General features: G+C 42.0%; 1 protein-coding gene across 2 annotated transcripts; it reads left to right on the forward strand.

Moving 5' to 3' along the window:
• The first annotated feature begins 1,077 nt into the window (after window positions 1-1,077).
• On the forward strand, window positions 1,078-23,721 carry IP6K2 (inositol hexakisphosphate kinase 2). Of its 2 annotated transcripts, none has more exons than XM_059823126.1 (6): window positions 1,078-1,111; window positions 15,992-16,290; window positions 18,407-18,629; window positions 19,448-19,623; window positions 20,925-21,100; window positions 22,956-23,721. In XM_059823126.1, exons 2-6 carry the CDS (start codon window positions 16,089-16,091, stop codon window positions 23,451-23,453), a joined length of 1,275 nt encoding a protein of 424 aa, XP_059679109.1. In that variant the 5' UTR covers window positions 1,078-1,111; window positions 15,992-16,088; the 3' UTR covers window positions 23,454-23,721. The 2 variants fall into 2 exon arrangements, with proteins under 2 accessions (XP_059679109.1, XP_059679110.1); XM_059823127.1 differs by lacking the exon at window positions 1,078-1,111 and adding an exon at window positions 11,444-11,473.
• Window positions 23,722-23,989: the final 268 nt, after the last annotated feature.

The following is a 23,989-nucleotide window of genomic DNA, read 5'->3' on the forward strand; positions in this document are numbered from 1 at the left end:
CTTTTTTCCTTACAATGATGGTGGCTCTGTTGTTACAGGCACGTTCATGGGCTTGCATGCAAACCCCGACAACTGCGATGGCATTTAAAACATGAGGCCACAGGCTCTAAGAAGTCATTCAGGGTAAAGCTGAGTAGGGGGAGCCTCTGGGACTTTCGGCTGCGTATGCCTGAATGAGATTTTTTGTGGTATAGAAACAGAAATGCAGAAGTAACGGGTGAGCTCAGGCATACAGCCCTATGATCCTCCTCTGCTTCAAGGACTCGACAAGATGCTCTTCCTCTGCCTCCTCAGCAGGGCCAGCGGTGAAAGTGCCCCTGCAGCCCGGCCCCAGTCACGTCCCAACGAAGGGCACATGCTGCACACAAACAGAGATAAACTGTTTTCAAGCAGGCACTGAGGCAAAGTTAACGAGAGGCCTATCTATGGCTGCTGCGGCCTACACGTCAAGGAGGTGTAACTCCAAAGATCGTTAAGGGCGCAGGAAGAGGAAACCCAACCCACCCCGCACAGGGCTGGCGCCAGGCTGAGGGCGCCTGGGTGGGGGCGCGAAGCTGAGGACAAGGCAGGGCGCATAGCGGGGTCAGCTCAGGCGGAGGCGTTCACCTCGCAAAGGTGGAGGCCATGTCCTGCGTTTGCCTTGCAAAGCTGAGGCAGGTCCCGCACGGATGCTGGGAGCCACGGAGGGGCTGCTTCTCCCCGCGGTCCTGCTTCCCAGGCCCGGACCCTACGGAGCAGGCCGGCCATCCCCACCTCCCCGTGGCTTCCGTGGAAGGGGTGCGCAGCCAGGCCGGGCCGGGCCGGGCTGCAGAGAGGGTACAGGGACGCCCTGAGGGGCCGAGCGCTGCTTGGGCCTGCGGCACCTCCGCCCACCACCAGCCCGCCGGAGGGCCCCTGCCCCGCGCCCGCCGCCCAGCGCCGGCTGCCCTAGCAACAGCGGCGCTGGCGGCCGCCCAATCAGCGCACGGTGGTGCGGACCGAGCCAATAGGGAGGCGGGCGGCAGGGCGGGGCGTGCTGAGGTGGGGGAGGGCCGGCCCCGGGCCGCGCCGCCATTTTGACGTCTGAGGAACAAAAGAGACGAAGCCGCCACCGGCGCCGGCCTGACATCAGGTAACGGTCGCGTCCCCGCGCTCTCCCGGGCCTGCCGGATGGCCCGCTCGGTGCCGTGGGCTGTCGGCGAATACGCCGCTGGCCCCCTCTCTCCCGGTGCTGCCCACTCTGAGGGGGTGGCTGGGGGCTGCTGCTAGTGTCTGAGGCGCGGCGGGGCCCTCCCTCTGCAGGCCCCAGCCCCGCCCGCCGCGGGAGCTCGGTGCCCGGAGCGGCGGGGGGAGGCGGCTGCCCGGCTTCCCGCTGGGGATGCTCGGTGGCAGCTTCGGGCGTGTGGCGGCGGCAGGGGGAGGGGCATTGCCCGGGCTCAGCGGGAAGGGGGGGGGGACACTGCCCTGGTTTCCCCCCGGGGGAGAGGGAGCAGGGCTCTGGCCTGGCATCACCCCGGGGGATGCGGGTTTGCTCCGGGATGCGGCGGGGCGGGATGGACAGCAGCGTTCACGGAGCATCCCCGTTCGCACACCGGATCGCGCTTCCTGCCGAGCCTTGCCCTGCCCCCGCGCGGCTGTGCGGGACAGCGGCGGGGGTTGGCGGCGCGGGAGGGTTTCGGCAGCGCCGGCCCTCGCTCAGCGCGGGGGGGGCCGCAGTTGTGCGGTCTTAGGTGGCTGGATGACCCCGGAGCTGGTGGTTCTCCCTTGCTGTTACTCAGCAGTTCTTACCTGTCTGAATCATAAGAGGTTGGGTTTCCGTTTTGCCTGGGTGATGGATGTGCTGCAGGCTTGACGACTATTTCGTACACTCGGTAATACTACAAAATGAAAAATGTGTGCTTCGGGAGGTGTTGCATAATCGGACGTGCTGCTCACGAATACGCTTTTTCTGTGTAAAACGGAAATACTGGGTGATATTACGAACTGTTTTGAGCATTACAGATTTATAATACCTTGTTAACGTGGCTTGGGGCCCTCAGGCTCTTAAACAAAAACACTTACGGTTGAGGCTTTGGAAATCGGCATACTGCTTAAGAAAATAAATGTTATCGTTGTTGATAGAATAACAGCCTGTTGGTAGTTACACCCTGATATGTCCTTGGCCTTAATTCCACTGTTAAAAGTATGCGTGTTTAACGCTGATATCTTCCCTGATATATGCTGGAATTTAATTGCACTGTAGTTCTAGCCTGTTGGGGTTTTTTTTGACCCAGTGTCTTATGTGTCCCATATAATCAGGTGTTTTATAAATGCATTCAGTGCCCATATGCTTTTTTAGACTCATGAACATCTAAGGGGGCAGTTCTGTGTCAAATATTGTAATTAGAATTTTGTTTTAATATTTAGCTTTAGAACATTAAAGCTAATGTGAGTTTGTTTGGTTTAACTTTTCAGTCGGATGGTGAGTTATTGATCATTACTCAACATGTAACAGTGAAGTAAGCATAGAGCAGTTCAAATCTGACAGTTGAGAATAACAAGATCAGGGTTATTTTGGCTTTTAAATGTCTAAGAATTGGCACCTTTGCTCATAACTTTGCTTATATAAGGTAAAAATTATTTGTAAAATTTAAAATTGTCTTTAAGTTGAAATTTGCATATTTTCAGGACTTATGATAACATGAAGGAATGGAAACTGCGTTTATATACACATGCATCCACACACAAATACATGCATTTAAAAAATGGACTGATTAATTTGTTTACATTTGGCCTGTTTAGCATCTTCCAGCTTGTTGTTATTTTTTTCTTGATTAAAGTATATTACTAAATGAGGAAGAACCCAGTGATTTAACTGCCAGAATTCAGGAATATTTTTTTCAAAAAAGAATAATCTTAAGTGCTCAGAACTGTCTCCTAACTAAGGGTTGCAGGAAGGATTTCAGGAAAGGATTACAGCCATTCATACGTACTTGTTCCTAAAAATTTCAGACCTTAAACTTGGTCAGGTAGCTTTTCGTAAATTTATGTGAATTCATTTAATTGAAAAGCTGTTTTTCTACCTTTTCTGTCTTTACTGTTTATACCTTTCTGAAGTAATAATCTGTTGTCTGTGGTACTTTGGTCATACAAGTAATGAAAGCTTTATGTTGCCATTTCTTCTTGAGGAAAGGTAGATCAGAGCCATCATAACCATGTCGTATGGTAACTTGGGAAGGAGTTGGAAAACTGGATAGTGGTCAGTCATGTGAATGCTGGGCTTTGTGCTCTCAAAAATTCTTTCCCTACCAATTGCTTGCAAGGAAGACTTCGGCTTTGTCAGGCATGCAGTTTTGAAAAAACAGGATGAGAAGATGTTAAAGAAACTCTTAGCTGCCTGTCAGTGGATGGGCTTCCAGCCAGGTCACTGGTATGGTGGTACTTTAAGTGTTCTCTGGTCAGCTGGGGAGTGTGAGAGGATATTTTGGGGACTTTTTTTTTTTTCTTCTAAAGGGTAGGGGAAGGGTGTAGACCTTGTCATAAGGGTGCCTCAGTCTGTCAGCTGTGGTGCTAGGGACACAAATGTCTGCCTTCTTGGGTTAGGAATAGGTGGTGGTAGGGAAGTGTACACTGTCAGGTTGATGGTGAAAAACCTACTTCACTAGTGACAGAAATTCCCCAAGAGTATCTAAAGGGAGAAATAAAATAGTCATCCTTAAAAATCTTTAATTCTTTACTGTCTGAATACTTTTAGTGGATTGAATTAGGTAAGGTTTGGGGGAATTCTGGAGTAACTGGTACTAAGTGTCAGTTCCTTTTGATGAATCTCATCTGATGGTGTTTGGAAGTCGGGAGACAGCTGAGGTGTTTCTCTGGGAGGTCAGGAGCGCTGCTCCTGCAGCCGAGTTGGTGCCTGCCTGAGCTCAGGAGCAGTTCCAGATCCAGAATAAACAAAACAAGCATCTCCTTGGTAATGCTCCTGATGCTGTCCTGTCCTGGGAGCTGTGCTTCAGGTAGGAAAGGCTAGGGGCAAAGGCAGGGTTTTAATGTGAAGCATGATTTGGTGTGGTTTATAATACTAAGTTGAGGTGTGGCTTCCTTTTTCATGTAGGTCGTTGGTTTCCTTAATATTTCTGCACTGGTACTTAAACACAGAACTTGTTCAATGGGTAGGAATGTATTCCAAAAGTTCAGATACTGCATAAAAAGATTGAAAGGGCAGAAATAGAGTTGTGACTAAAAATTCTGACTTGAATGCAGTCTGCTGTGCTAGCTGTACCCAGAAGTGTGGGGGTAAGAGCTAAGCTGTGGAGTTTGAAGCTTTATTATGCTGATACTTTATATTCATGTGTGTCTAGTGAGCATGGGCTAGAACCATTATCTGAAAGCTATCAGGTTTTTACACTGGTGTGTGGAAAAACTTGCTGCCTCTCATTCAGTTCATCTGCTTATCAGTTGTTGAATTTGCTGATGCTTAGCTTGTCCCTGTTGGCAAGAAGCTGCGGTTGGTCTCCAGGCAACGCAGGTCCGGCTGAGCATCTCTGTGCCTTGCTTGAAGAGATGAAAATTTTCCATTGCGGGGAGAGGATTTTTCCTCTCTCGCTAATTCTTTTATCTGGTTTTCTGTCTTGCCCAAGGTTATTGTATCTTTGAAACAATATACAGATAGTTTTTAAATATTAAGAGGCTACATTTTTGAGTTTTAAGGTATAACTGCAGGTGTGCATTTCTGCAGCTGTTAGAAGTATCTCATTAGAATGTTATTTTTGGGCCTTTCATAACAACTATTTTGTTTCAAAATAACTATTTCTTCCCCCTTTTGCAAAAAGCTGTATGACACAGTATCATGTGCTCTAGGTAGCTAGAAATTTCTCCTGCAAAGTCTGAAATACTGCAGACATAATGGAAGCAAAATTGTTTGTTCAAATGAAAGTCTAACGTTGGTTGTGTTTAATTGAATGTTTAAGAGCTTGAAATCATCACTGAAAGCTTTTGCAACTTCTTGACTTGTGTAGCACTAAGTCTTTGAGGCCCTGACTGTGTCTCAGAAAGATGGGCTGTGTTAGAATAAGGTAATTATAATCTTCATAATAAGTACAAAAAGTACTCTTTTACTCTACTGGTGATCAGATATTTAACCTGCAGTCTTTGATGACCCTGTGTCTGGGTTGCTGGTGCATGTGGAAGATTGTCTATTGGAGATAATTGGAATCAGTTAGTGCCCAGTTTTGCACTGTTTTACTAAACAGAAAGGCTTGCTCATGAAATGGTTTTGGCCACTGAGAGTCTTGCTTTATGAAGACAAACTCTCTGCATGTGCCATTATGAATGGTTGGGCAAGAGACAGTGCACAGGTGGTGGCTGGTTTGGAGCTGTGTATGTGCTCATCAGCCAGTTAATAGCTCAAACAGAATAGGTAAGTGCTGAATTCATGCAGTAGCCTTTCATCTGTACTGCCACTCTTTGTCCCTGTCTTCTGTCCTGCTGTGTTGACATCCAAGAAGTTGGAAGGAACTGGAAAAAATAAAAAAATGGGACCACTTGCTGAAACTGGTTAATGATGCCTCAGGTCGTTGAGACTTAAAGTGAACAAACTTAAGGACAGAAGGTATAATTATTTAGGCTATTTTTCCTCAGAAAGTCACACTTAGAAGAAGCAAGAGTTTGGGGGGTTTATGCCAGAATCTGTATTAGAATAAGCACAGCAAAAATGGTGATTTTATTTTCTGGAAGGACAGAGGACTTTGAGCATACCCACTTAGCTGTGCAGTGCTATGATGCGGAGATCTTCTACAGTGCCTGCAACCTTATCGGGAATTGTGGTGCTGCCTAATTTTATGCTTATTGAAGATGACTTCTTCCTTTTAACATTTGCTCTTTTCCTTTTCATATCTTTTTCCAGAAGAACATTTTGGATATATGGGGAGAATGGGATGGCAATTGCTATTATTTTTTTTTAGTGACATCAGTTACATTAATGTAGTTCCTTGTTACAAAAGTGAGGAGTGAAACTGCTGACATGATAGACATTGTCTGAGATGTTAGCTCTTTTAGAAGATTGATTTAGTTTAACTGAAGATACGAGGCTAAACTGATGGGTGGATGTGCTTATACTGAAATAACTAGCATTGTAACTGGGAATCTGTTCAAGCTAACTTAGGAAAAAATTTGGATCTGGCTTAGTATAACGGTCAGTTTTCTGATGAGACATCTGTGAATATTAAAGTTAAGGGCATAGTTCTAGATGGGGAGGGAACAAAATGTTTTTGGAGAATCATTTCAGAATTCATGGAAACAAGTAGTCTCTCAAGGATGAGGGGTGAATGAAGTAAATGCTGATGGAGCTGCAGTGAGTTGCAGTGAGTGCTGAGAGGAGGACTGTCTTCCAGTTCTGTTGAAACAAAACCTTTCATGTATTTAAACGTAAATGCCGAATGGTGATTTCTTGCTTTAAAGCGCAAATAATGATTTAACATCATCATGCACAGTTTGCTTCCAAAAAATAAAATGGTCTTTGATAAGCTTGTCGTCTTGAATTTTTTTCCTGACCGTATGCTGGTTTTTTAGAAATACAAAATTGGAACATGAGCACAGTGTGGATGTCAGTGCTATATGGCAGATTTTTGAAGAGAAAATGGGGTTTTGGCAATCATCCTGTCTGAGTCTTCCCTTTTAGTTACTGATGGTTTCTCTTTGAAGACAGTTGTGCAAACCATACTTGCTTGTGCTGTAGAGTCACTGGCTGCTATAAAAATTGCCTGTAAAGCAACAGGTGTGTTTAAGGGAGTAAGGCTTAATATAGTTGTGTCCCATTACCTGGGCTAATAAAACTGTCTCTTTTGCATCATTAAATGTATTTCAGCCTTTGGGGGGGATGAGAGCAATATAACCATGACATTAAAATGGATTAATTCTTTGACAGTGATTATTATGGTGAGCCTGTGATTGCCCCAGATGATGAGACTGAGATCACTGAAAGATGAAACATGAAATACATAAATAATTTAAAAAAACTAACACATTTTTGAACTACTGTGCAGGTGTGCTGGTACAAAAGGTCCTTGTCCCTTTTACTAGGGAGAAACTGTCCTTGAAATGAGTTACATTTACCAGGGGAAGCATTCACAACTTCCCCCTTAGTTTTGTTCTGCCACTTCAGAGTCTGTTTTGTAAGACTCCTGTCCTTAGTTGCTTGCGACCAATCTGCTGCAGTTTAGCAAGAAGCACAGTGAAATTACTCTTTTGTGTTTTGGGGGTTTGAACTCCTATAATTGCTTAGTCATCCTGGAAGGAGCTATATGTTCAAGGTCTTAGGACCCAGTTATTCCGTAACTCTTTTTAGGGAAAGAGTATGTAGAGGTCACTGAATCATAAACTCTTCCCTTTAAGATGCAAGTCTATGTTGTGTTGTCTGATTTGAGATGTGTTTTCAGTAGTTGGAATGTTTTGAAACATACATCTTACATGTCTTAAAATTGTATTTATCTCATGGACTTGAGCTCTTCTGGAGCAAAAACTCCATCTATCATGATCATCTGAAGTAAAGTCTCGGAACCTACACTTGAAGAATTATAGTTAAAAATGTGGATGGGTATTTCAAGTGTGATGACTATCTCCTTCTGGGCTACTTTTCGACTAGTTTATTTATAGATGATCTTTGCTTCGTGCTCATCTGGAAGTTTTTGCTCAAGGAGTTATACTGGATTGTAGGATTTGGGTATCTAAACTTAACAGTCTTGTCTTGTGGGCTGCTAGTGCTTATGGTTTAAAAAGTATTAGGGATTGGGATTTCTGAAGGGAATAGAGACAGAAAAAATCTTTGTGTCGGTGAGTGGATGTGACCTTCAAACAGGACTTGATAGTTGTCCTCTTGAGCAGCTTCTTATATATGGCAAATTGATCACAACTCAAGGGCCAGTCACAAAAATACCATGTTCTTTTATTGAGTGGCTAGAAATACAGTTCCCAGACTGCTAAATTCATGGTAATGAGAAAGGCATAGCCTTGGATTTATTTTAATCTTGATGCTGGAATTTCTGGGGGTTTTGGTATCTTGAATAACACTTTCGTGTGTATAATCCACACAATTTAGCTCTTGCTGTCATATTTTCAGAAGATTAAAGGCTGAATGCTATTTTGGTTTCTCCATGACAAAGGGCAGTGTTGTCTTTTTATAGCAACTGGTGTTTTTAGTGGCTGGTGCCAGAATACTGTTTTAAGGTGGATCAGTTTCTAAATAGGAAGTTTTAAGTAGCTTAGTTTTGGTGGTTCAGGTTTCTTATTTTCTGTGGCATTTTTACTTGGAAAAGAGGCTAGTTCTTAAATTACACAATACCTGGAAAAACTGCATGGGTCAGAATTGCATGCTCTTTTCTGGCTAAATATGCTTATAACCTGTAACTTGGCTTTATTTTAGTTCTAGGGAGATAAAATAGCTTTACTTGAGAGGTAAAACTCTGGCATTTCTCCAGAGCTTTTGTGTATATAGTTGTTAAGCTTACAGATTACAAACGGTGTAGGGAAAGCTGAAAGCTGTTGCTTTTTGGGATGTTGAAATATTAGTTGTGCTGAGCACATAGCCTTCTCACTGAGGTTTGAGAAATTGCAGCTGAGGGGTTTCTGTGCACACTTCTGTTAAGAAGAAGCTGGAAGCTCTTGGAGGCCACCTTGGTTATTGCCTTGCTTTCCAAGACAAAAGGATTGGGGAACTAGGTTTCTCATAGTAATGTAGAGCAGGTTTAACAAAGGTAAGGATAATGATTGTGCATGAAGAACAATAATAGAACATTATGCGACTTCAGGTTTTTTGTTTATAGTTTGCTCCCTTAATCTGTTGTGCTCAAATATCAATGTTCCATAATTCTTAGTTTCATCTGTTAAAGTTATATTCAAAAGTTGTTCTGATATTTGCTACGAGAGGTGGCTCTGCAGCTGTGGTGTTAAATTTACAGGTGTAAATGCATGTCTTAACCTGTGTGGCAGTGTTTATTTCTCATAGTAACTACTGGTGTGTTTGGGTTATATTTAAAGGAAGACAAAACTAGAACTCCATGTTTAGAGAGTAAAAGGTGATAACATAAAAATTTTGCTACTTCAAAAAAAGGTTTTGTGCTGAAAAAGTACACGTTTCTATATATTTGTCAGCATCTGAGTGCATTGTCATTCATGTCCATATTATAGACAAAATTCCTACTGGATAGGCCTGATTCCCTCTTTACAAAAAGTGATCTCTACAAAAGGTGCTGGCTTACACTCTTGAGAAGTTCATAGTAGAACAAGATCTTGAATGTAGCGCCTGGGAGTCCTTTGCCATTGTAGCCAATGTTGGACTGTGGTCCCTGTGCTTTCGGTGGAGGGGAGAGAAGATCTAGAGGAGGAGTACCTTTTAGGTGTGACATACCTGACCTGAGGTCCTCAGAAGAACCTAGGGCATTTCAGGATGTTTTTCTGCACTGTAGTTTTAAACTGCCTAGAGGTTTTTGGATTATTTAGTGTTTTTGAAGATCTGTTAAACTCTTAAATGTTTACAAAAATGTTGGAACTTTAAAAAAAAAAAACAAACCCTAAATACTGTTTCAGCTGTGTTTGGCTTACCATGTGCCAGTGATAGATGAGCTCTGGCACAGAGCATAGAGTTTTCTTAGAATCTAGTGCTGGTAAGTGCAACTCAATTTTATTGTTAAATTCCTCCAATAATACAGCAGGAAAAATGTATACAACTTGATATAGGGAGTTCCTGTAATTGGAATGGAGAAGGGCAAGGGCTGCTGCTTTAGTTTATTGAACTGATGAACAGATACTTTCCATCTGACAATAAGCATGCATTCTTTCTTGGTGGGAATCCTTTGTTCACAGTCTAATGTTAAAAGTAGGATTAGCTTTCTACCCTGATGGGCCAAGACTGCTATCCAGTTAGCTCTCTTACTTTCCAGAAGGGTTTTGCTAATGTGTTTTGTAGAAACTTTGTGCATGAGTTCATGTATAATTCTGGGTAGCTAGATTCAGTCTGTTTTGTTTAAGTAAATTAATTAAAAGATTTTTTCCTTTTATCTCAAAGTTCTTTCATTTTTCCAAACTACAGCAACATGTTGATGCAGTTACCAGCCATTTAATAAAGACAAGATTAAAAAAAAAAAAAAACCTACTTTATATCAGCACTTTTAACAAGCATGTGGTTTCTTTTATTGGTATAGCCCAAGCACCCTACATTCAACAAGAAGAATTTGCTCATTTTTGGCTTTTTGTATCTGTCGGTGGTTATGATAGACTCATCACTACAGTGTCTGACTCCCATCACCCCCATGATTTACCAGTGAAGGCTACAGCAAAAGTATTTCTGCTTGGAAAGTGAATGCACATGTAGTCTTGATATGTAGGTGTGGAAGAGTTGGTATTCTGCTCTTGGATTTGTAAGTGTTGCTGCTGAGTATTTTTACAAAACCTCATGTTTACTCATATCTGAGTACATGCCATGTGGAGATAACTTAGTGATTGTTACATTGATCAATTTGGTGCAGAAGAGCTTAAATAACCTTGACTTGTGTAGAAACTTACAGCTTAGCATGTTCTTTTTTTTTATTACAACCATCTGGTTTAAAGTTACACTTAATGAAAAAGTGGGTTTTTTTCCACTCTAGTCTTTCTTTTAAACTAAGCTCAATAGAGTAGTCTTCTGAAATACCTTATGGGTTTGGGTATTTCCAGACACCAGCCAAATTTGTTAGCGAATGTTGCAAAGAGCTGCAGCATACTGCTGCCTTGTGTCATATTTTGTTCTTGCATTTAGGGAAAACAGAAGATGAGACAGCTAAAAAACAATATAGTCACCTGTGTGATGTCTCCCTCCCACTTGATGCTGTGGCACTGCCCCTCTTCCCCTCATGATGTTGAAAGCTATTAAGTCTGCTGTATTAAATTGCATTACTTGTAGTTTAGGGGACAGGTTTTTTCTTAATGCACTCTTGTACTGAAGAAACTTTTTCCTTAGAATTAGTTACCAGAATAAGTGTTTGCTTCCTGTAATCGTGCAGATTTTAAGGCTGCTCTTAATGCTTTTTACAAAACCGTAGGATTCATGTGAGCACATTATTACACGGGCTCTCCATTTCTATGTTAATAAGATAAAAAGCTAGAAACGATAGCTTTTATTGCTTAAATTTAGTTATATTATTACTATTGAAGGTACAAAAGGCTTCAAAAGCATCTTAGTGTGGGACTTGCGTTACATTTAGAGGTATAATGCATCTTCAGAGTTAGGAATCTGTTAAAACAGTTGTGATAAATGAATGCAGAGATCTTTTTTCTGTTAAGAATGAAAAACAAACAACTGTTGTACAGGGTTTGCTTCCTAATTCATATGCAGTTCATCTTTAAAATGTAATTTTGTATTTCTGATACTGTTTTAAGGCAGCTGACTGGACACTAGAGGATTTGAGTATCTCCATTTTAGTCTTAAGAACTTCTGGAGCAGAACACACCAGAGTAACTTCAATTCATGAGCTAAGCAGCAACTAAAGTGAGTGTTAGAAGCAATTCCTTACCAATGTTAGACTGGGCAAATTTGCTAGTAAAATAGTGTTATGTGTAGAGGAATGGCATTTGTTTTCATCAAAATGAATCACAAGTTGTGCAAGAACTTTGAGCCTGAGTGTGTTTAACATATCTAATGTTTTTAATATGCTGATGTTGTATTTGGTGTTCTTTGATTCAAGGAATGTACCTTGCTATTTGTAAAGTAACAGAATACTAGTAATGGAATGTGTACTTTGTTCACATAAGGACTTGTAAAATTCCTGTAACTATTCCAGCTTGATAGGTGTATTGTAGGTTCTTGAAGTGTGTTTATTCTGCTTCAGTTATGAAGGGTTGTTCTCTTTGAGCATTGTAATGACTTATCAACTCAGACCTGAGGTACCTTTTCAATTCTGTGCACAAAACAGGTGGTGGGCTCTTACAAACATACCATACACTTTCCACATTGATACTTGAATCTTCCTATGTCCTTTCTCAGCTGGTATTCACTTCTTCCTGAGTATTCTTCAGGTTGAAGCAGCTTTCTCTTTGGCTTCTCTGATGGGTCACTGATACTCTTTTTTTTTTTTTTTCCTCCTGTTGCCTGGCTATGTCATTCTTCTGTTTCCTTGTAACCTTGGGAAAGGGCTTACCTTTATCTGGTTTGGCAAGGTTGTAGTGTCCCGCAGCAGCTTTGCTCTGCAGGTAGCTACCCTGACAGCTTCCCCTTTGCACTACCCAGTGACGTGAGAAAAGGACAGGCAGAAAGCTTTGCTGCCTTTCTATTTCTGTCACTGTAAAGCTGATTTATGGCTATTTGGAGCTGCAAATATTGACCACCCAAAGTAAAAAGTCTGCACTTGAGAGAACTCAGTTTTAAGATTGCTTAGGTGGGCAGCTCTGCATCAGTAATTCTGCTGTTACAAAGTTTTGGGAAGAGGTGTTGGTTTTGAGATTGTTATGAAGGAAGGAGCTGCTGCTTAATTGGGAGCTGTGCTCTCCAGAGGATGTCTTTGTTAATGCAATTACATATGGGACTAAGTCAAGAATCTGTAATGACATGAAATGCCTTCCAAAGAATGCCGTCACCTGAGATTAATACTAAAAGTCTGAAAACTTGAGTTCATTGCAGTATTCTTTCAACGGTCATTCACATGTGAATGAGAGTAAGTTGTCTGTACATGTCACTTCTGTCTTTCAGATTTAGGTTTTAAACATCTTTTGCTGCTTACTGTAAGAATGACATTGCTCAAGCTATTGTTACTGTGTCTAGATGAGTTTTTATTTGCTTCCTTCAAGTTACATCAGATTTTTCTCTTAATGCTTGAGATGTGAAGTATTAAGTACATCTGGTTTGGGTTTTTTTGCTGATGTGTCCTTTGAACAAAAGATGTTAACCGAAGTAACTTAAAAGCATGTGGGAGGAAAAGGGCAGGGTACACTGAGCCTGTGTTTGGGAAAATTGCCTAAAAACAGCTGTTCTGTGCTTTTTCTTGCTCAAAGAGCATTGAAAACAAACTGGGTGTAGAATCAGAGGAGAAGCAGTGAAGAACTGTATTGTGCTGGTCAACATCAATGCCACTTGAATCTGTTGGTCTTAGGTTAAAGTTTTCATTTCTAGGGAATTGGAACCAGTGAGACATACTTGTGAGGTGGTTTCTGGAAGTAAGATATTTATAAATGAAATGGTGCGAGGCATTTCTGATAGGCATTACAGCTGTGCTCCAGGTCCTGTTGTCCTGCCTAAATATTGTGCAACTGATATTTTTGTAATACTGGAGCTATAAAAAACTTGCTTTGTTATCCCTTGAATGGGAAGTTACACTGTGTGGTGTGCTGCCAGATCTTACTTTTCCAGGAAATGGTAAAGTAGCATGAGTAGTCCTGTACAATTCTGTGCTTGGCAATTCCATTGCCAAGTGAATGTGGTGCACCGTGTGCAAGTACTGTCCAGACCACTTGGGTGTATATGAAAGCAAATGGGTTGAGCTGCTGCTAATGAGCTCCCTGAAGATGTGTTGGGTAAACAAGGTGTTGTGTGTTGTGGTGTTGGAGGTGCTTTTTGCTAGAGCCATTTCTATAACGTAAACATCTATAAGGCTTAACTCCTGATGCAGCTCTGATGCAGTAGGACTAACTAGGTCTTTGGGGTTAAGGGATGTTGCAAGGTACGTTTGAATCCCTGCAGTTGCCAATCAATGTCTCTACATCAGGGGTAATTAGGAAGACTGCTGCAGGATGGTAATGCTGTCTTGGAAAGAGTGGCTCTTGTGATGCTGTTAAAAGTGTCCGTGCCAGTGTAAAGCTGTCACCACAGGATCTTGTACGCGTGTAACTGTGCCTCCCGGTGAAAGCCGGCACTCTTCTGGCTTTCCCTGGGAAATTCCAGAAGAGTGGAGGCTTTGTTAGCTCTAGGAAATCCTGATGAGACTCTTGAGACTTGTAAAATCATTGGTGCCTTATACAAATGCAAACTGATGCTTAAAATTTCTCTAATAGAAAATGGAAGCAACTCTGTCAGAGCTTACTTGGGAACTGATGTGGCTTGCTAAGTGTGTGTTTGGTGAAAGCTTTAAGTCTGTTACATGTCTGCTGGTAAGCCAACTTACAGTGGAGTCTAACATGGGGAGCAGTATGGCCCTGCGGGGAGTGGGTGGTACTGTGGGGAGGCCAGGAGCAAACCTGTCACTCCAAAGCACTCACTAACAGTGCCACCTTCTGACTGCGGCCACTGCAGAGGTGGACTGGGCTGGTTGGTGTTCTGCTCAGGGCAGGGTACGCAGCTTTCAACACTGTCGGCACACCACAGCGTGGCTCAGCTTGGGTGTAGTTAAATAGGTTTTTGGGAATGGCTTGTGTCCGGGGTGGAACTGAGAGGTTTTTACCTATGTCTCTCCAAGTTGTCAAGTTGTTGATGTTGAGGTAGATGAGAAACTTCTCTGGGGGTGCAGTAGCTGCATTACAAAAAATACTAAGAAATTAAAAGTAGTGCAAATAGAGATGGAAAGTTTACTGATTTTGCTCTAATCTTAAAGTATGAATAGATATCAAAGAGAGTATTGTTTCTGGGAAATACTATTCCAGATTAAGTTTTGCATACTCTTGTAGAGGTGGCCTGAGTTTTGTTTTCTGTATTAAATAGTTTGGTTTTTTTTTAAAAAAAAAAAAGCTAGTAACCTTTTGTCAAATAAGGCTCTTGAAGAAAGGAGGGGGTGAAAAAAGCTAACTGGTGTGTAGTGAGTAAAACTCTATTGACCTGTTATCCTTAGGTGCAGGTAAGCATTCCAGGAGCTGCAGTTCAATTGATCGATATGCTGTTTCTTTAAGCAGTTTAGTTTAATTGAATTAATGTCCTTACGTACGTGGCATGCTGTAGGCGTCTGTAGTTCTGTTAGCACCACTGCTTTAAGCCCTGCAGGTCTCCGCTTTTCCAGTTAATGTAAAGCTGTTAAATATCTAAGGAGGGCAAATAAAAATAGACCTGTGACCTAGAACACTTTGTCGTCTCTTTGAATTAAGTGCATTATTGTTCGTGTAATGATCTTCAGACAAAATAAGTATGAGGTTGATTTCAGCTGCAAAAAGTTAATCATTAAAGCTTGGGTCTAAAATTAGAGCAACTAGACTTAAAAATTTACTGGAAGGTAGAGACCAGGACAGTCATGTTTTGCTTTTTTAGCTTTGCTCCTTTAATTGTGTGTTGAAGTGCAAGTTGCATGAAACTGGAGGCTGGCCAGAGCTGGGCAGTGTGTAGTCACAGGGGTACAGCAGCAGATCCTTCGAATGCAGATGGCACAAAACACTCTGCCTTCCGCTGTATTTACGCAAAAATAAGTTCTTGGAAAATGGCTTATTAGCATTACGTTTTTCATCTGAAAAGTTAGCATCTATGGAATATTTTAAATATCTGACATGTTGTTGTGACTAAACTGGTGGAATAAGTGTCCAGCCTGGACCTCGGCAGGTTTCTGTGATTGCTGTCATTGGCTGGAAGGGAGGAATGGCAAACTTGGTTTTAATTCCGAATTTCTCTGGCTGGCCTGGGATGTGTGCGGGAGAGGCAGGGATCGTTGGGAACGCTCACGCGTCTGGCTCTGTGAACAGACGCTGGAGGGCGTTAGGCGTAACTTGAAATAGGACTCGCCAGGGCTTACCATCAATGTTTTTTAATTATAAAAAAAGAGGCCAGGAGTTTTAGCCGCAGCTCGCCCTCTGACCAGCGCCGCCGATGCGCATGCGCGGCCGGGGCGAGCGCCCCACGGGGCTGTCCGCCCCGCCCTGCGGGGGCTCCCATTGGTTGCGGCGCGCTGAGGGGCGGGGTCGCAGCGTGCCTGCCTGGCTGCGCCCGGAGCTGGCCTGCAGTCGGCCCCCTCCATAAAGCGAGCGGTGCTCCGCTCCGCTCGGCTCGGAGGAGCCTTCGCGGCCGGCTTTGCTAGCGGCACCGGCTCTCAGCCGTGCTTACCCAGGCCTCAGCTTGCGGGGAGACTGACGGCCGGGCGCTCTCTTGTGTTTGTTTTAACAGACTTTTGAATCGGAATAAACACCTTCAGGTGTTGGAGGCTTCTGGCTCTGAACTGCCTTCACTCCTGTCGCCGCCTTCTGTCTAATGTGCTACAAGGATGAGCCCAGCATTTGGAGCTATGGAAGTGGAGCACTATTCCAAGGGAGTGCTGCTCGAGCCTTTTGTCCACCAGGTTGGAGGACACTCCTGTGTCCTCCGGTTTAATGACAAGACCATCTGCAAACCTCTTATTCAGCGGGAACACCAGTTCTACGAGACTCTCCCTACAGAAATGCGTAAATTCACTCCGCAATACGAGGGTAAGTTACCAAACCTTAGGATGGTGATGGGCTTTTTTCTTTTTGTGAATACAAGCGTGCTGTGCTTTGTTATCTCTGAAATCTCTTCTGTGTGGAAGAGATTTTAGGGGTTTTTTTCATGTATTTTGATGTTGTCTGAGGCAGGCTGTGGAGATGCAGGGTGGAAATGCTTGCCAAGTTGGTGTTTGGGCTGACTAACAGCATTAGAGTAGAGCAGCTCTGCTGGTGATAGCCCATATATCTCCCTTAGGCACAGGTAAGTAGCTAACAGCTTGTGAATGTTTTCAGTAATTCTCTGCTGCTTTTTTGTAGATTTCTGAATATTTTTTTTGCCACTTGTTTAATGTTTGTTTACAGGGATTTGGTAAGGTTGACTGACAGTGTTTTGTGTAAGCTTAGTTGTGGTCTCTTTTGGTTTTGGATTTCTCCTCTGACTCTCATTTTGATCACAATAAATACATGTCAGCAAGATGTCTTGTTGAATATTTGCAGTGTTGTTTCTGCCATTAAGGAAATGAAAATTCTCATGGCATTTAGGTAGGCAAGGATTAAGTAGCTGTGATGAGGCTGAGTCAGATGTTACACAGGAGTGGAAATTCCAGTTTTCCTAAGCATTGTGCTAGTTAGCAGAAACACTTTTCTTTCTCTTAGCTATTCCATCAACTGCTGCCTGGTGATTAATAAATAATGTCTGAAGCACTTTTTTTAATGGAGTTGATTTTAACAACCATAAGGGTGATGAAGCTTTGCATGCTGTTTGTGAAACTGGCAGAAGACTTCAGAGGAGATGTTTCAAAGTTATCCTCCCTGCACGCTTACAGAGACTTTTTGACATGTCTGACTACAAGTTCTGTTGGACTGGAAGAAAATGTGATCTTTGAATGATACGTCTCAAAATGTAATAGAACAATTGTACTAGTGTATATGGCTTTTTGGGGAGTGTGGGGAGGGATTTAGGGGTAAGGGGCCTCACTTGGTCCATCTCTGTTATTTTTTCCAGGATAAAGCCAAAGGCCATTTGCTAGCTGGCTCCCCCCTTTTTTCCTGTTGTCCTTTCCTTTGTGGCAGCAGGACTGTCAGTCAGCTTCTGCGCTCCCTGCCCCAGCTACTGTAGGTCTCGGAGCCGCCTGCCCAGCTCAGAAGTGCCAATCTCTCGCCAGGACCTCTCCCCTCTGGCCTAGTGATGAGCTGCAAGAACTGTGCAGACTGATTGATATGAGAATAAAGAGAGAGGACTGAAAAACAGAATTAAAAAACAATTCAGACAATTGTTATGGCTTCAATAACCACTGAAACTTGCTAATGTAGCACTGAGTGCATCTCTGTCAGAGTGCTCCACTAAGACTCTTAAAAGGCAATGCAGTGCTCTAGAGACTATTGAGGGGAGGATGAGGAAAAAAAATGCTTTCAAGGTTCACCATGTTTCTGTACAACAGATTTGTTTTGTATTGCATTTTTGTTACTTATTTCACAAGATTGCTGCATAACCAATTTCAATAAAAAACATTCCAAAAAGGAGAAGAAAATGTATAATTAAACGTGGTGATTAAGTGGAAGCTTTTGGACTAGTTTCTATTGTAATATGACATTTTCCTTGTTTTGCTCTACTTGCAAATCTTTCCTTTCCCGTGGGGATCTATTAACCAAATCTTGTTTGGATAAGTGCTTTTTGCTTTGCTGTCATGCAAAACTTAAAGCTTTTGGTGTGGGTTTTTTTGTGCAAGTCACTTTTCACTGCAAGATGTTAACAAATGTTTTACATCTCGGTTAGGGTCAGACCAGTCAGGTTTTTTAAATTAATAAAAACTTTTATTAATTAAAAATGTCTCCTGTTATTATTTGATTCTTGACTGCATCAGAGAGAGAGAAGAACCTTTTGTATCATTGTTTTGTCAATATGATAAATTGTCTTTTGTGAGGTGTCATTTTTGTTTAGGTCTTTTGATATTTGTTAGGTTGGCAGATGAGGTTTGGCCTGTGGCAAGATAGAAACTAAGGACCAGGGTAAGAGAAAAAAACCAAAAGTTGCTATATTCTTAGTGTAAAATCATGTGTTCTGAAAGGCTTGCTTGTCACTTCAGCAATTCATAAGTGTCTGTGTCCTTTCTTTCTTCAGGTGTTGTGTCAGTGAGCTTTGAAGAGGATGAAGATGGAAACTTATGTCTAATAGCATATCCATTAAATGGGGACCACGATAACTTAGAAAACTTAGATAATTCTGACTGTGAACCCAAAAGTAAGCTGTTGCGATGGACTAACAAAAAGACAATGTTGTTAGAAAATGAGAAGATATCTAAGGAGTGGGTCCGACAGCACAGGAAAGAGGAAAAAATGAAAAGGTAAGTTTGATAGGGAGAACTGGAATGCAGAGCATTGAAGCATAACATTTTTGGCTGTCAAATTAGGATCTCGTCTCCAGTATTCCAGAGAATTCTTCAGGACTCTTAACTTTCATTTTCTTTTCTTGTTTCTTTTGTTTTTCCTGACCTCTTCAATGCAGACAGGTTCAGTAGTGAAACTAATACGTCCTCAGCCCAGTAGTGTGTTGAATCTTTTCAATATTTTTGCTGTGATCAATTGAAAAAGGTTTCCTAATGTTATTTTTGAAGCTTCCACAAAAAAGAAAAAAACCCTAATCACTTGCAAAAGCACAACAGTCATATAAAAACAAACCAAAACATTTTGGTGTTACTATATGTGGCATACTTTTGCAGGAATCCTGCTTTATCCCTGTTAGTGACATTTTTCCCCTTGTTCATTTATATTAATTGTGCCCACTGTAAACTGTGAGCTGTGATGTATTGTACTAAACACAGTGACCTTAGCAAAGGATAAATCCTAAAGCATATCGCTACTTGTTTGCATTATTTCTATGGAAGTAATTCACACAGGTAAAGAATATATAAATAGAATTACTACATGTTATGTAACATATTTGGCTATATGCTAGTTTATATTAATGTGGAAGTAGCTTTATAAAGGTTGAAATACTACTGATGGGCAACTTGTTGAGTTGTACAGAAAGCAAAATAAAGTTTCTGCTAGCTGTTAGTGAAGGTGAGCAAAATAGTTTGTAAAGTTAAATCCACTGACAACCCCTTTAAAGTGCTTATTTTTCTACTTGACATCTAATTTGCTGCTTTGTTCTGTTTTCTAGTCATAAATTGGAGGAAGAATTTGAGTGGCTGAAGAAATCTGAAGTCTTGTATTATACTGTAGAGAAAAAAGGAAATGTCAGTTCACAGTTTAAACACCATAATCCTTGGAGCATGAAATGTCACCAGCAGCAGTTACAGCGGATGAAGGAAAATGCAAAACACCGGAATCAATATAGTATCCTTTCCTGAAAATATCTCATAACAATGGAATGAGTAGGGCTCTGCTTTTTATTTCTTGAACATGCCAGATAAAAGTACAGCGCAGGCTTAACTGCAATCCAGAGAGAGTCTCTGAAGGCATGATTTATTTGGTCACTTTGAAGGGATTGCCAGCAATTTCGAGAACGTGGGCTTTTCCAGCATGTAATGAAGTAGCTAGGCTAGGAAATTCAGATAACTTAATTCAAATCTACAAGTTGTGGATTAGTTAGTGGAAAGGTTTTATAGAATACTGTGTTTGATATATTCCACAAAACCAGTCTACTAATGTAAGCTTTCAAAGGAGAAGAGTTCTGTCACTTCTTGTTAAATGGTTTAGTATTGGTGATCTTAAAAACTAGTGTCATCTTTCCCTTTTTAGCGACTTCTTAATGTTGCCTTAGATACAGAGGATATCTGGAGTTGTCTGCTTCTAGTAGTCTCTTTTTAGTGGTCCTTTTTGGTAAAGAAAAGCTGAATATAAACTGTCATGTAGGATTGGAGCATGAGAAACACAGAAACAGTGACCAAATCTATGAAAGCTGAAGCACACTGTTTTTGTACTCTGGAACTGTAGGCAAACATCTCCACCTTGTGTATTCCATGGAAAAAAAGATCCTGGCTGTATGCAGGCTTGGATGCAACAGATACATCCTGCAAAAATATTTATATGCTTAGGTAACCAAATTCCTCATGTGTGAGGAGTTTCAGTGAATTAACATCTCTGACTAATAAACTGTTCAAAATGATAGAAAGCATTTCATGGCTGGTATCCTCACCATTTCACTGTAGAGGATTATAAAGTTATCTAAGTAGAAATGTGTGATATCTCTGGAGCAGTATTACTACAGATGTTCTGAAATGCTTTTTAAGTTCTCTGTTTCAGAGGTGGTGTGAAAATGCTTCACTGTTTTTGAATGGTAACTGAAGCACACAAAATCTTTATTTCCTACAAAAAAAAGTCTCTTGCTAGGCAGGAAATACTTTATAATTCCAAGTCTGTGCCTCAGGTGCCACAGAATATTTCTTTATTACCTCAGTTACTTTTTTCCTCCACTTAATGTGGAAATTCACCTGTCTTCTCTACACACCAGTGAAACTGGAATTAGATACCCACTCTGCTTTATGCCAAGTTTATGTAACTGTGATTTTTGATAGGCTGCTGTATACTGGGCATGTTTTGGGTATGCTTAAAGCTAAGACTGTGGCTACAAAATCTGTGATAATGGTTTTAAAACCTGTATTCCTCATTGTGAGGATTGTTCCTTAACTAATCAGAATTCATTTTGCTGGAAAACCTAACATCTCGATATGAAGTACCATGTGTGTTGGACCTTAAGATGGGAACCCGACAGCATGGAGACGATGCGTCAGAAGAGAAGAAGGCTAATCAGATTCGCAAGTGTCAGCAGAGTACATCAGCTGTTATTGGAGTCAGAGTTTGTGGCATGCAGGTAAGAGGAAAACTAATTATGTGTAGGGTAACAGACTTGCACCCAGTTCTGTTAGTGGGGTTTTTGGCTTATGTAGTCATCCCATGTGTTGCTATCCGTGAGATCGTAGAATCATTTAGGTTGGAAAAGACCTTTAAGATTGAGTCCAACCGTTAACCTGTCACTGCCAAGTCCACCACTAAACCATGTCCCTAAGCACCACATCTACATGTCTTTTAAATACCTCCAGGGATGGTGACTCAACCACTTCCCTGGGCAGCCTGTTCCAATGCCTGACAACCCTTTCAGTGAGGAAATTTTTCCTAATATCCAATCTAAGCCTCCCCTGGCGCAACTTGAGGCCATTTCCTCTTGTCCTATCACTTGTTACTTGGAAGAAGAGACCACCACCTCACTACATCCTCCTTTCAGGTTAATTGTAGAGAGTGATAAGGTCTCCCCTGAGCCACCTTTTTTCCAGGCTAAACAACCCCAGTTCCCTCAGCCGCCCCTCATCAGACTTGTTCTCTAGACCCTTCCTCCAGCTTCATTTCCTTCAGTGAGGGGAATAAGGCTTTTGAGTATCACTATCAGTTGAAGGTGGCAGCATCTGCAGGAGCAACCTGCAGCATGTGCTCTGCATCAGTGAATGTGTTCTCTGAACACAGAAACAGTCTCCTGCACAACAGCAGCAATTCAAAACTGTAGTAAAATTACTTATTTGATTAACATTTCAGGATAGTGTAGGAAACAATTGAAAGGAGCATCTGCCAGTACATGCATTTTGAATAAAGCATGTGGAAATTTTGCCAGAATATTAAGAAGCAATCAGTTCTGTCTTGTCTACTTAAAAAAGCCACAGATCTTTCACTGCTTAAAGTAGACTTGTTGCAAAGTGCAGACAAGAAGTGGCTTGGTAAATGTGATAAGACTTGTGGTCAAATAAGGAGATAGAGTTGCGTGGACTTTCACCTGAGCTTTTTGTTTACTTGTTTCTGTATTCCTAGAGTGACAAATGGGAAACAACTTGTTTGTGTTTGAGGCTTTTTCGAAGCCTCTCTCCTCCCATCCAGTAGATTCCAGGAATGCCAGCAGTGTTTGCTGGGGCTTGTTCCACAGCACGACTGTTGGCATGTTTGGTGTTCAGCTCACTGTTTAACTTCAGAGAAAAGCACGATGCAGAAACGGAAGTGTGGGAGCTGCACTTCTAACCACAGTGTCCTGGGATTTGAGTGGGGCCTGCTTATTGTTCACCTTCCAGTATAGACCTGTGCTGGAAAACAAGGGGGAACTTTGGAGGCATTTGCAATCCTTACTTGACTGGGATGTTTAGGCATTATCGAGCTGTGTGGTGTATAGACTACTCTCCTTTAGGAAGGAATCTTCCTGCAGGAGCACCTCTGACTTCTTTAAATATAGAGGATTATGGGGCACACCTTAGTTTTATATAGGAGTGTTTGCTGTCACTTAGAGCTCAGCATTCTGGGAATCAACTGGTATGCCTGTGAGCAGAGGCAGATAATGAACTGAATGAGTGGCTGTGGTACAAGTTGTAGCTTGACTTTGGAGATCTTGGCTGCAGCTTTCCTAATCTCACTTAAACTCCTTGTTCTTACATTCCCAGTGGAAAAGCTTAAATCTAAACTGAAGGAATTTTCCATTTCCTCCATGCCTCCAAGTTCCATAGACTCTGCTGGATCTGTTGTTAGCAGTTTCTGTAACTGTGCAAGAGCAATTTTAAGAGAGTAGTGTGTCATCTTGTAAAAAAAGCTTTTGTAACATGGGGGTTTTTTCTTTCCCCTTCAAGGCTTTGAGTCAGTATTACCAGCAATTTTAAATATTCCTTTTCTCTTGTCTTGTGTGTGTGTTTGTGCAGGTCTACCAGGCAGGCACGGGCCAGCTCATGTTCATGAATAAATACCACGGAAGAAAACTCTCAGTCCAAGGATTTAAAGAAGCACTTTACCAGTTCTTTCATAACGGCAAATACCTGCGCAGGGAACTCTTTGAATCTGTTCTTAAAAAACTGACTGAACTCAAGTCTGTCCTAGAGAAACAGGAATCTTACCGCTTCTATTCGAGCTCCTTGCTGATCATTTATGATGGAAAGGAAAGGCAGGAAGTTGCTGTCGACTCAGACCCAGAGGACTTAGAGGACCTTTCAGAGGAATCTTCAGATGAGTCAGCAGGAGCATATGCCTACAAACCAACTACTAGTACTGTTGATGTCCGTATGATAGACTTTGCCCACACAACCTGCAAGTACTATGGAGAAGATAGCGTGGTGCATGAGGGCCAAGACACGGGTTATGTTTTTGGACTTCAGAATTTAATAGATATTATTAAAGAAATAAGAGACGAAAGTAGTGAATAAACAGTGTGAATGCACATCAGTAGAAAGCACTATTGTGACTTTGTATTCCAAAATTATTGGCCACTTTCTGGTGGTAGGAATCTTTACAGGCTCTACAGGAATGGTCCTGTCAGAGTCAGACTTGTTCAGAGGGCATTTACTTATATTGGTGCTGGACCTAGCACTGGCAAAACTTGGTATCCTTATTTATTTTAACTTTCTTAAACATTCCATATTTGATTACTCAGATACCTCTGTTATCCCTGTGTGTATACGTTCCAATAAAATTCTTTTTGTTCATTGTAAGTGATGCTTCTGTTGTTGCTGGTGATGGAGGAAGAGATGAAGCTCAGAGATCTTTCTGGTGGTGTAATGCAAAAGCAGCGTATAAACAGCAAGGCTTACTTGCCTTGTGAGAGCACATGTGGAGCAGCACATCTGTTCTGGGCCTCCCGTCAAGAGCGATGAGCAAGTCCAACAGAAAGCCACCAAGCTGGCCAGGGACCACAGCACCTGCCCTTTGAGGAGAGGCTGAGGCAACAGGGCCTACATAAACT

This window comes from Gavia stellata, chromosome 12, assembly GCF_030936135.1.
Source record: "Gavia stellata isolate bGavSte3 chromosome 12, bGavSte3.hap2, whole genome shotgun sequence".
Classification (NCBI taxonomy): domain Eukaryota; kingdom Metazoa; phylum Chordata; class Aves; order Gaviiformes; family Gaviidae; genus Gavia; species Gavia stellata.

What these genes read in the sequence shown, in the direction of transcription:
- IP6K2 (XM_059823126.1), top strand. Translation starts at nt 16,089, where the DNA reads ATGAGCCCAGCATTTGGAGCTATGGAAGTGGAGCACTATTCCAAGGGA. An exon ending in AAAACACCGGAATCAATATA is followed by an intron (nt 19,624 to 20,924) that starts GTATCCTTTCCT and finishes TTAACTAATCAG; the next exon opens with AATTCATTTTGCTGGAAAAC. An exon ending in TCAGAGTTTGTGGCATGCAG is followed by an intron (nt 21,101 to 22,955) that starts GTAAGAGGAAAA and finishes GTGTTTGTGCAG; the next exon opens with GTCTACCAGGCAGGCACGGG.